This window comes from Leptopilina boulardi, unplaced genomic scaffold (assembly GCF_019393585.1).
Source record: "Leptopilina boulardi isolate dan_hultmark-lab unplaced genomic scaffold, ZJU_Lbou_2.1 LbouV2_377, whole genome shotgun sequence".
NCBI classification, from domain to species: domain Eukaryota; kingdom Metazoa; phylum Arthropoda; class Insecta; order Hymenoptera; family Figitidae; genus Leptopilina; species Leptopilina boulardi.
This window is the reverse complement of record NW_026137948.1, coordinates 2,323,552-2,335,917: the sequence shown is the minus strand read 5'-3', so window position 1 is coordinate 2,335,917 and position 12,366 is coordinate 2,323,552. Positions and strand designations below refer to the sequence as shown.

Sequence of the window (12,366 nt, the reverse complement as noted above, 5' to 3'; positions counted from 1 at the left end):
TATATTCCTGAAAGCAAAATGAAAAATTTTACTTTAAAGTTCCATTGTATATTTGCTTTTCTCTTGCGCATAATTTTGGTAATTTATTCAAAATTTCATGATGAAAATTTTAATGTATCATATACGGATGTAGACTATGAAGTATTTACGGATGCAGCCCGATACATACTTGATGGTCTATCTCCATTTGAACGTCATACTTATCGATACAGTCCGTTGTTAGCTTTAGTTTTAACGCCAAATATAACTTTATCTGCACAATATGGAAAAATTCTGTTTTCATTTATTGACATTTTAGTTGCACTGCTAATTTATAAATTGGTAGTTATAAATAAATCTCGTGATGAAAACGTTGCAATTAAATGCGCATGTCTTTGGCTATATAATCCACTAACGATTGTCATTTCAACTAGAGGAAATGCTGACTGTTTGGCTGCATTTTTAGTAATTTTAACATTATACTTTTTACAATCAGGATATAATATATTAGGTGGTTTGATACATGGAATTTCTATACATTATAGGCTGTATCCTTTAGCACTCAGTATGGCCATGTATTTTTCTCTTCGAATTCCTAATTATACTTTTGTAAATATGAAACAAATCAAATTTACTTTTTGCTGCGTCATGTCTTTAACAATTTTAACTGCAGTGAGTTATTATTTCTACGGTTATGAATTTATTTACGAGAGTTTAATATATCATTTGATTAGAAAAGATACGCGACATAATTTTTCTATTTTCTTTTATCCCCTTTACTTATCTATGGGTAATTCATATTTACAATTTTTTCGAATTTTCAATAACATTATTCAACTTGTATTATTAACATCAATTTCTATTTTTTATTCATCCAAACGAAATCTATCATTTGCTCTAATGGTGCAAGTATTTCTTCTTGTAATATGTAACACTGTTATGACGTCACAATATTTTTTTTGGTTCTTGTGTTTATATCCATTATGTTCTCAAAGATTAAATTGTAATCTTTTGCAAACATTTACACTATTTGGAATTTGGATGTTTTCACAAGGTATATGGTTGTTAATGGCTTATATATTAGAATTTCAGTCTATAAATACTTTTAACTATATTTGGATTGCCAGCATACTTTTTTTTCTTACTAATATTAAGGTTTTAGTTAATGTGATTAAAGTTTATGAAAAAGATTAATGTTCGAATGAATCAGCTCGACGCTTTCCGTTCATATCATGATTGAAATACTATAGTGATGAGAATAATAAGTTATTAGACTTTATTATTTAATAAGTTTGATAAAACTTATATTGTCCGTTAGCTTCAATAGGTATTATTTTGCATGTGACATAAAAAAAATATCTTGTACTAAAATTTTGGTATGAATGATATTGAACGGAAAATTTAATAAAAATGATCTTGTAATTGTGTTTTAATCAGCATTATATAAACGGGAGACGTTGACTTAGGCGACGAAGTGCTAAACATGTAGTTATAATTTTTGTATTAAATTAACATAAAAGAGAAATAAAAAGTTTATCAATTTTCTTAAATCAAAAAAATCTAATAGAGTAAAAATTCCTAAAGTAGATCACCCAAATTAAAGATGTACTGTATTTGCTTGGAAATATAGAAAATTAAAACATTATTATCAGTTGAAAAACTGCTTCAAAGGATTTTTCAAAAAAATTAAATTTCTCAAAGTTATAAACAATTGAAGTTTTTTGTAAAAATCTTTATAAAAATTGGTATACTTACACAGAAAATGATAGTGTTTTAGTAGAAAATTTGAAAATTTTTGATTTTTAATAATTGTTATTGCAAAATTAATTACTTATTTAAAAAATAAACCATATTCTCGTTGTCGTGAAAAGTTGATCCAAAGTTTATTGGAAAGTGAATTTCATAAGGATTTGAAAACCGTCACAGAAAATTAAAAGGCATTAAAATAAGCTGCAACGCTTATTATTTTAATCCAATTTTGCTTATTTTAATACCAAAATGGATTAAAATATATAAGCAAAATTGGATTAAAATAATAAGCGTTGCAGCTTATTTTAATGCCTTTTAATTTTCTGTGGTTTTAAAATTTCGTGGATCGCAATTAGCAAAAAAGTTATCGCGTTTTTTGTGCGGCGCTGCGTTTCTCTAGCGCTATCACGCAGAATGTATTTTGCTCAAAAAGTATGGAAACTTGCAAATATCCCGAAAAGTACGCATTTTTATAAAAAATGTTCAAGACAAAAGTTGTTCCTAACAAAAAGATCTACATTTGTGAACCCAAAAAATTGGTTGCTTTTGTTAAATAAAATCCTCTAATTTTCAGAATCAAATTCGTAATCCCTATGAAATTATGTGTTTTAACCTGTGAAGTATATGAAAAAATATTGGGCTGAGGAATCTTACATTGAGCTCTAGGCCTAAAGCGAAAATTAGCTTCGAATTTCTGATATGTTACCGCGATTTTTTAAATTCACTTATTTGAAGAAAAATGTTGGGCCCAATGTCTAGGATTTTATCTAACGAAATTCGGATAAATGAAACTTCGGTCAAATGAAGTATCGGTGAAATAAAAATTCTTTGTCTTAAAAATTTAGCTAAGTAGGATTTCTATTAAATGATAATTCTATTAAGGGTATGTGGGCAAATGTCGTTTTTTTGTGGTTTGAAACTTTCTCTGAAATAAAAAATGATTTCGGTTTAAAATTATGGAGCAATGATTTTGTTTGGTACAAGGAATCTCGCTATTCTTTACATTTACTATAACATAACGCAAAAAGAATAAAAATAAAGCAATAAATAGTAAAGTAATGTGTTTTATCATAGTTCATTCAGTGGCCACTCGCTCGAATTGGCGCTGTTCCCTGGAGCACTGACACACTCACGCAACGTCTGTGTATGCACCGCCATCTTTTTTTCATTTTAGTTTAAAAATGCCACTTTTTAAACTTCATTTTTTAATAATTTAATGCAAAATTATGTATTTTTCGGAGAACAGCGAGATTCCTTGAACCCAAATCTATCATCCCTCAAAATTTTAGACAGAAATATTTTCTCATTTTAGAGTAAGATGTATACTACCAAAACACATTTTCCCATACTGGGTCACGTGAGAGGTTCCCACATACCCTTAAATAAAAATTAAATATAAAAGAAATTTTATTTCCTAATAAAAGTTTTGTTAAATAGGAATTTTGTTATATAGAAATTCTTTTAATTGGAAATTCTGTTAATAAAATTACTTTTAAGTGAATATTCGGATAAACAGAAATTTGACAAAAGAACAATTTTGATAAATAAAAATTCTTGTTTATGAAAATTATTCTAGACATAAATTTTGTTAAATGGAAATTGTATTATTTGAAAATTCGATATATTAGAAAATCTACTTTATCAAAGTTCAGTTAAATAAAAAATCTATAAAATAAGAATTTTTGCGCACAGATTTTCGCTCAGTTTTAATTTAAAGGATTTTTCACACTGATTTGGTTTATAAGTTTTTCGCACAAATTTAGGTTATAAGAATTTTGCACTTGACTTCACTCGTACAAACTTGGGCGAATTACAATTAGAACTACTTGTGCGTATCAAGCCGGATAGAAAGAAGAACTGACTTCTGTAAATTCTTCTCGCCTTTTATATACAGATCTTTTGCGTAGGCTAAAATCAGAGGGCTGATCAACTTCCCAAAGGGAAGAATTTTTACCCATAAGGAAGATCTGTGACAAAGTCATTATACCCGATGGTGCAGGCGATCGATATTAATAAATCCCACAGAGGAAAAAACGCTTGGGATTTCGCGCTCTAATGCCGTTGAATCGAGGTATTGTGAACAGAAAATTATTAAAAGATCATGTTATATTTACAGATATATTTTATTACATTTTTAGATATTTTAGAATTCTAAATTCTAACCTAATAATTACCACCATGTATTCAAAATCTTTATTTCATAATACTATATTTTTATAACTTTCTTTTATTAAAATCACTGAAGAATCAAACTGCATTAATGAATTTTTAATTTTTATAAATAATTATGTGATATTAATTTTCCTTGCAAAATCGGCATTTAGAGATCCAATCTTATGTTGTTCCATCAAAGAATGTCTTGATAGTACTCGAAATTTGTTCCGGAGTGTATTTAATGTATTTTCCAGGATTTTTTGAAAAGGAAGTTTTTCTATACTTATTATAAAAATCCGAATAAACCGGTGTGATAGAATTGTTTAATTCCTTACGCAAATCAGCTCTTAAACGCGCATCCGGTACTGAAAATGATCGCTGATGTTTTGCAACTTCATCAAATTCCTTAGTAAAAGTAGAAAATATTTCTTTGATTGTTTTTGATCCCAAATCTGTAAACAAACGATTTTTTTATTAAATAATTAATTTATTATTAATTCTCAGAATTAAATAAAAAGATATAAGCATTTGAAAAAGTATTATTTTATAGATATAAATGAAATAAAACTTTTGTCTATACATTGATTACGTATTATCAAATCTTTTTTTTATAATTGGAGCACACATTAAAATCTAATGTGAGGTGAGATTCTGTTGACATCAGTTTTTTACATTTATTAATAATTTTACCTGTATCATCATTAGCATTTTCTATGGGCATTTTAGCTTTGCTGAATGTAGCAGATACGTAATTAATTTGATTCCGTAGAAGAAGATCATCGTATGTTTGCTCAGCATTTGGTTCAGCCAATAATAATAATTCCATTAGTGAACTCCGACGGAGAGCATTTATCACATAATTATGGTTATTTAATCGGAATAGAGCACGTAAAGCTGCATCTGAATATGAATTATCACTTCTACTCACTAAAGATAAATTTAATTGAGCTAACACTTTTTCTGAAACAAATCGAAATATAAATTATATAAATACAATATTTATGTTATATTTTCTATATTTCTATTTTTTCTCATTCTTTTTATAAACTAATTATACAATTTAAATTTTAAGTAGTCTTTTTTTGAATGCTTCATTTATTTGTAAACCTCTGTTGAACGTTAAAAAAATACTTACTTATGTAGGATCCTAAAAGTGCACGATGAGAGCTATCTTTGAATGTAACTGTAAAATCGGTTTCGTTACGATTGAGTACACTGCTCGCAGTATCCGTGTATTCAATTAACTGTTCTAGAAATACTATAACATTACTAGTGCTTTCAGCCACTGTTCCATCTTTTGGTAAAGCAGTTCCTGCTTCATTGCGTACACTTTCAGCAAAGTCTTCCAAAGCTTTAGCTCCCTAAATTGAATAACAAAACTATAAATTCAATTTTACTAAATACTAATAAATAAAATTTACATTTGAGAAATCCCAGCAATATCAGTGTTAAAATTACATATTTTAAACATATAACTGCAATAATAATGTTTCTATAAATTTTTATCTAAACGAAATTAAATTTAGCAGAAATTTTATTCAACAAAATTAGTACTTTACTCTCTACATTTTCTTGCCATATTTCCCTTTTTATTTATTTAAGTGGATTTGATTTTTGACTATTGAAATACCACTTCAGCTCATTTAATGGAAATATGTAAAAACATTTAAATATGTTGATGGAGATGAAAAAAGTTAAGAATAAATTATATTCGTTACCGTTGCATTTAATGTCGATATAAGCGATGCGAATTTCGATCTAAGAGTGTAATCACATCCTTCAACTGTTCTTTCAAAATCTGGTTTTAATTCGCCAAGATGTTTTAAAATTGGAAAAACAACTAAAACAGCAGAAAAATCGCGTCTCCCAATACAACGTTTAGCTCTTGATGCAATATTTTCTCCATCATGAACTACAAGATCCATAGCATCACGTACAGTTGCTTCTAAAACTTGAGGTTGTAAATAGGATGATAAAATCCTACCCAACAAAATACGTTCAGATTGTATAAGTTTATGTAAACTAGCAGTTAATAAAAGATAGTTTTCCATTTCTTGTTCTTCTGGAGCAGTATCTTCAACAATAACATTAGATGGTGTTGGCAATTGTCTTCTTGAGGAAGGAAATGAAAGACCTATACCAGTAGTTTGAGATGCTTTTAAAAACATTTTACTGGCCTTTTTCTCTAAAGCATGCTGTAAACGTCGTGACGTTTTGCGTCCAACATTTTCTTGTGCACTTAATGAATGACGATGTTGAAATTTCGTCTTCTGAAAATAAAAATTACAATTACTTCTAATAGTCTAGTTAAAATAAAATTAGTTTTGAAAGGTGTCTTAGTTAAAATAATTACATACCATCATAGGACTAGCCGCGTGTGTGCTGCCACCACTTGCACTTCTATGATGTTCTTTCATCAGTTGCAATGATCGAAGAACAATTGCAGATCGAACAGATGTATATATATCAGCATAACGACGAAGTCCTCTTTCCTCCAGCCAGACAGCTATTTTTACTAAATCGCCAATTGTACTTTCTGGTAACTGACAGAGAGATTGTGGAGCATCTTCGCCACTAGTATCCTCATCAGAACCAATTATATCTAAAAGTACAATTGGCAGCATCGGTTTACTTTGTCTGGCTAAAATATCATGAAATTCAGCATAAAGTGCTTCTAATCCAACACCAAATAAAGTAGAAATATTTTCCAGTTCAACAGAACTTGGATTATTCTTTTGAAAGTAATGCTGAGCATTATATAAACGGTTCATTGCTTCAAGAAAACCATCTAAACCACCTGCACCGTTAGGTCCACCTCGAACTGATCCCTCTACTTCTTGGCACACGCCGTAATAGCCAATTGCATGATCCAGTACTGTCAAAGTTTTTTCGATATCTAAATAAGAATTAATTTATCACAAACTTTAAAAAAATCCTAAAGATCTGAATTAGAAAATTAATCCTCCGAGAATCCTCATTGAAAATATTCGATAGAACCCGACTTAAACTTATGAATCAGATTGAAACTATTTAAACTCTTTTTAAAAAATAATTGGTACATTATATAGAACGATAGGTTTGCATGACTCCCACCATTGAAATTAGGGTGAAGCTTTTTCTAACTATTAATACAAAAACAATTGCAGGAGAAATGTTATATAATTGATAAACTCTTACTGTGCTGTTGAGACTGCAAGTTTCCTGTCTCATTGTAAACTGGAAGAATTGTACGCCGAAGAGTTGCTAATCTTTCTTCCAAAGAAGATATTATTGCTACCATGCCACTTGTTAAACGTTGACTTTGTACCTGTGCATTGTTCAAAGCTTTCAAAGCATTAATTTCTACTTCTAATTTACATTCAATCTCAAATCTTCTTTCAGAAGTTTCTCCTCCAATGAAGGACATCTCGTTTCAATGATATTTATATGAAGAATACTTTTCTGTAAGAAATAGTTAATATTAAAAGAATGAAAAGTATCAAATATTAAAGTATTTTTAACCCTAGAAAGCACATCTGGGGTAGAAAACTACCCCAGAAAAAATTCAAATTTCGGTATTTTTGGCAGATTTTGTGATTTTTGTTGTGGTTTTTGTAATTTTTGGCCATATTTTTGATCCTATCAAAAAAAAAAAAAAAACGCCCTCTTCTTCCTTATAAAAAAAGGGAAAAAATTATTTATAATAAATTTATTTTGCGCTAAATATAAACATTCTAGCAACAAAACAATTTTGGGGTGGTTTTCAACCCCAGATGTGCTTCTACTTATGAGCCAGCTATGTTGTGCTGTCTAGGGTTAAGATAATAAAAATCTATCCCACTATCCTTATTTATGCATGACTATTCACATACATACCTCGTCCTATCCATCGAAATTCCTATCTATACAAATCTCTTCAATTTTACCCAAACTTATCGCAATATTTATATCCTAATCTATTTTTGGTTCAAAAATTATAATTTACTGTTATTCCTACCTACCTATCGACTAAATTTCATATACATACACGAAATTTTCATTGGAATATTTCTTACAATTCCTATTACACTTTTATGAAAACTTAGGACACATCATCTTATATTAAGAATTCCTAAGGTACAAAGTACAATTTTTCCAATTCAGAATGGTAATCACATTCTCTATTCTCGCTTGTAAAGTATTCCCTGGTTAAAATTCCGGACTGCTTCTGAACTAATCCGTAATTAGTCCGATTTATGATCAGGTTTTTATCACCTGGAATTACTGCGGGGAAATCCGATTAAATATTATTTATTAAATTTATTATTGTAGAAAAAATTTTTTTTTTAATTATTTTTTTTATTAAAAAATATCCAGCAAACTAGAAATAAAACAATTAAAGCTTTTGGATTGCTCTTATATTAGGATATGATTTTACCAAATATTATTAAAATTGAAGAACCTTTTGCAGTTTCTGATACTTCTTACATGGACTTATTGTAATATTGAAAAAATTATTCAAAATTCAACCTAATCATAAATTTTGCTTGGCAAACTTTCATTTCACAATTTTTTTTTTACAGTTGAGATCACTTTTATTTGGCTAAGCTTTTAGCATCAAAGATGTTTTTGATGGGATACAATTTTCCTAGAATATTGCTATGTAGTCAAATATCAATAAGTATTTTAAATAATAATGCAAGTACATATATTATTGTGGTGTTAAAAGTTGCAGGATTCAAATACCGTGTGTCAAAAACCGAGCATCATCCACTTACCGTGGAAATTTCAATAGCTATATTTTAGAAGCAATTAAATGTAATCAAACATAAGTATCATAAACAAATCATTATTAATTAAATTGTTTTTAGCAAAATACATTACTTTTCTGAGGTTATTATCATAGAGAACATTACAAAACTACTAACAACTTTAAAATTCTTTAACTAACTTAAATTTAAATGTTACTAATTATAATATAGCTGGTAATCCTAATATTTGGAAACAATTTTTAACCTTTAAAATTTTTTAACGACATTAAACTGATAAGAAAAAATATTAAATATTTAAATAACAAGGATATTTGGTATGTGATCCGCTCAGAAACTTTGAACAATTAAATTTCATTTTTCTCCCTCAATTTTTATTCTCTGTTTTGCAGTTCTGCTATGTTTGATTTGATTTCAGACTACTCTTGTTTATTAGTTTTTAAAAAATACAAAGGAAAGAATTTTAGATTTTTTAAGATTTGATCAGTTTTATAGTCATCGAAAAAGCAGAGCTCGCATAATTCTCTGCGGTAGTGTATACTGCCATCGTGATGATGAAAGTCGGTAAGCGACATTTTTAAGAAAAATGAGATTTTTATACCATACTGGATTCATTACTTGCATTACTAGCATTCATTAATAGCTTCATATCTAGCTGTAGTAATATTATTTTATAATATTAATTAATTTTGAAGATAATTAGTCCTTAATTACCAAACTTTTTTGAGATCGTGTAGAAAAGTCGGTAGGTACTTGCAGACAAAAATGATATGTATTGGCAACTACGGCAGGAAAGTGGTGACGTAGTTACTCCTCTTTCCTTGAAGCAGAGTCGGTACTTACTATTACTGACAGGAAATGTGGTCTGACAAGTGACTTTGTGATGTGACGTCACAAATGTTTTTTCCAGCAGTAATGCAAGTACGTTTCTTTAAATATCTCGAAATTACTCTGAATGCAAGTACCGACTTTCTTCATTAGGACACGAAGCTGAAGTACGCAACGTTTATATAAACGATTTTTAAAGAAATAATTTTTTAAAATGAAAAATTCTATAATTTTTTGCTTAAAAAATATTTCTTGTAGTTTTCATTAATCAACAAATTATAAAAAAATATTTTTAGACAAAAAATTATTTCTTTAAAAATCGTTTATATAAACGTTGCGTACTTCAGCTTCGTCATCAGGACGGCAGTATATCATTATACTGTGCAACAGAATTTCATTTTTTTTATTTCTGAAATCGAATAGGGTGATTCTTACAGGTTTTTTGACGCTGAACGCGATTCTAACTAAGAATTGCACCATCACCCTAGGTTTTCGAGAAATTTGACATTGAAAATTGAAAAATGCCGTTTTTAGGGTATTTTTTGATTTCTTTTAACAGTAAACAAGTTTTTTTAAAAGTTTATTTATTATTTTTGTATGAGATATCCTTGTTTGAAATTTGCGTTTGAAAAAATTGATAGTTTTCGTTGAAACTTGTCTCTCGGGGGTTTCAAGGGTCAGTAACACAGACCTACAAGGTTTTTTTTTTTTAGATATCAGAGTGGTTTCCAATGTATTTTTGTGTGCTGAACACGATCCCAGGTTCCAAAATTGTATATCACGTCAGGATTTTAAAAAAGTGGGGATAAATACCCCAAAAAACATGTTTTTGACGGTTTGCAGTATTTTTTTCAAAATTAAAAATCTATATAGAAGTATATAAAGTACGTCAGGTTAAGGAGAAAACAATACTGAAAACCGTCAAAAATATGTTTTTTGTGGGTAATTACCCTCACTTATTTCAAAATCCTGACGTGATACCCAATTTTGAACCTTGGAAACCGCCGAAAGATAAGTTTCAACGAAACCTATCCATTCTTTCAAACGAAAACTTCAAACAAGGATATCTGATACAAAAATAAATATTTTAAAAAATTCTAAATTGCAAATTGTTCAGGAAGATATGAGCTTTCAAATGCATATCACGAAAACTTCAAAAAAAAAGGTTTACCGTTATAAAAAATCAAAAAGTACTCTAAAAAAGACCTTTTTTCTTTTTTTAAGGTCAAATTTCTCGAAAACCTATAGGATAATGGAGCAATCCTGAGTTTAGAATTGTGTTCAGCGTCAAAAAACCTGTAAGAATCACCATATGCGATTCCAGAAATAAAAATGCAGTTGCACTATATTAGACGAATAATTTAGTAACCTTTTTAATGGTTTTTGTTTTAACTGTCTACCTTATATATTGACTGAGTTATTATGGTTTCTTGTACATATAAATAAAATATTATTCTTAAATGACTTTGGCATTACCGAGTATCACAACTGTCAAATATAAATACAATAACGTCAGGAAATTACAAACTGTTAAAAAGTTTGATTTACATAAGACATAATCTAAAACTATCAAAATATAATAATATTTCTTTATTCAATTATACAGGCAATGCCCTTTCGTACGAAGTACTAGAAAATACAAAAATTAAGTCTTAAAATCAAACTGACTGCATTGTTATTATTTTTTAAATATTTGTAGTATAAATATTTTCGCACTGCGTAATTTCTCCGCGGATTGTGAGGCTTTTTTATACACTGTCACAAACTATATTTGACTTGATTATATGGTAAATTAAATGTTTATTTTGGATCCAAGTTCATATGAGAAATACGCAATCAGAAAAACAACCGTAACCTCTAAAACATCTCTTTTCTTATATCACCTTTTAATTAAATGCACAGAATTAATTTTTTACTAATAAAAATGAAAAATATTTAATATTACATTCTATTGTCGAATTGAATTTAACACTCATGCAAAGTGTATTAAATATAATTACATATTCATGTTAATAAAAACAATCTGTTTTTTAACATTTCCTAAGAAACAATTTTTTGTAATTAAATAATATATTGTACTCACTTTACTTATTGAAGTTAATTTACATTACTTTTTCATAGTTTTAATGTCACTTGATTTTGACAATCATTGTAAAATTTTATAAAATTTTGATAAAATCGAAAGTCTCATGAAAGATTTAAAATATTTCAAAACACTCAACCATGATCCAACAATCATGGATCATGCACTCAACAAAAAGATTCTCAACTACTCCTCAACTTTAGGTCCTTTTCTAACGCAAGAGTTGTCATGGCAACACATGCGTTAGAAAAGGACAAAAATGTGTAAGTATATCTGGTCAGGAGTATGTACATAAGGGTACGGTCACACTATCTCAAGGCGGTTCCAGAATAGGTGCAAAAGCCAAGTACAGTGATGGGTTGTGACACGTCACACGAATTTTTGTACGTATAATACGTTTTCGACGTAATATACGTATAAAATGTATAAAACCATGTAGAAAACCACTGACATTTTGACATCTATAAATGATCCTCTGATTTTTGCCATAACGAATTTTTCTTATCATTCTATTTAAATTAAAGTCTTAAAATAAAATAGAAATGGTCAGAAAAAGTAAAAGAAAATCTTTTAAAGAGGGTTTGCCCTGGGAAAGTGTAATGAATGATGTATTTTAATGAAGAATTTAAATTGACGCTCTTAAATCACGTGATCAAATGTCATATACATCGTGTAGAAAACTTGGCACGTAATATACGTAGAAAACCACGTATTATACGTCATGTATTATACGTACCCATCACTACAAGTGCAAGTCCAAATGCAAATCTGATGAATGCAAAAGAGATAGATAGACTACCTATCTCTTTCGCACTCATAAGATTGTCACTTGTACTTGGCTTTTGC

At 28.8% G+C, this 12,366-nt stretch overlaps 2 protein-coding genes across 3 annotated transcripts; one reads left to right on the top strand and one right to left on the bottom strand.

Moving 5' to 3' along the window:
• Positions 1–5: 5 nt before the first annotated feature.
• LOC127287948 (GPI mannosyltransferase 1) lies at positions 6–1,538 on the top strand. The gene has a single exon (XM_051315107.1). The coding sequence runs from the start codon at positions 19–21 to the stop codon at positions 1,171–1,173; it is 1,155 nt and encodes a 384-aa protein (XP_051171064.1). The 5' UTR covers positions 6–18; the 3' UTR covers positions 1,174–1,538.
• Positions 1,539–3,832: 2,294 nt separating this feature from the next.
• On the bottom strand, positions 3,833–11,689 carry LOC127287942 (exocyst complex component 7). Of its 2 annotated transcripts, XM_051315095.1 has the most exons (7): positions 11,521–11,689; positions 7,060–7,323; positions 6,240–6,778; positions 5,601–6,152; positions 5,018–5,243; positions 4,573–4,842; positions 3,833–4,334 (listed from the first exon to the last, which is right to left on the bottom strand). In XM_051315095.1, the coding sequence occupies exons 2-7, from the start codon at positions 7,286–7,288 to the stop codon at positions 4,063–4,065; spliced, it is 2,088 nt and encodes a 695-aa protein (XP_051171052.1). In that variant the 5' UTR covers positions 7,289–7,323; positions 11,521–11,689; the 3' UTR covers positions 3,833–4,062. The 2 variants fall into 2 exon arrangements, with proteins under 2 accessions (XP_051171052.1, XP_051171054.1); XM_051315097.1 differs by lacking the exon at positions 11,521–11,689 and having other exon boundaries at positions 5,601–6,149.
• Between the last annotated feature and the right edge of the window lie 677 nt (positions 11,690–12,366).

Excerpts from the sequence above, each read along its gene's own strand:
- LOC127287942 (XM_051315095.1), bottom strand. The coding sequence starts at position 7,288 with ATGTCCTTCATTGGAGGAGAAACTTCTGAAAGAAGATTTGAGATTGAA. Across the intron at positions 6,153-6,239 it reads ACGCGGCTAGTCCTATGATG|AAGACGAAATTTCAACATCG; the intron begins GTATGTAATTAT and ends TTTTATTTTCAG. Across the intron at positions 4,843-5,017 it reads ACTTTTAGGATCCTACATAA|AAAAAGTGTTAGCTCAATTA; the intron begins GTAAGTATTTTT and ends GATTTGTTTCAG.
- LOC127287948 (XM_051315107.1), top strand. The coding sequence starts at position 19 with ATGAAAAATTTTACTTTAAAGTTCCATTGTATATTTGCTTTTCTCTTG.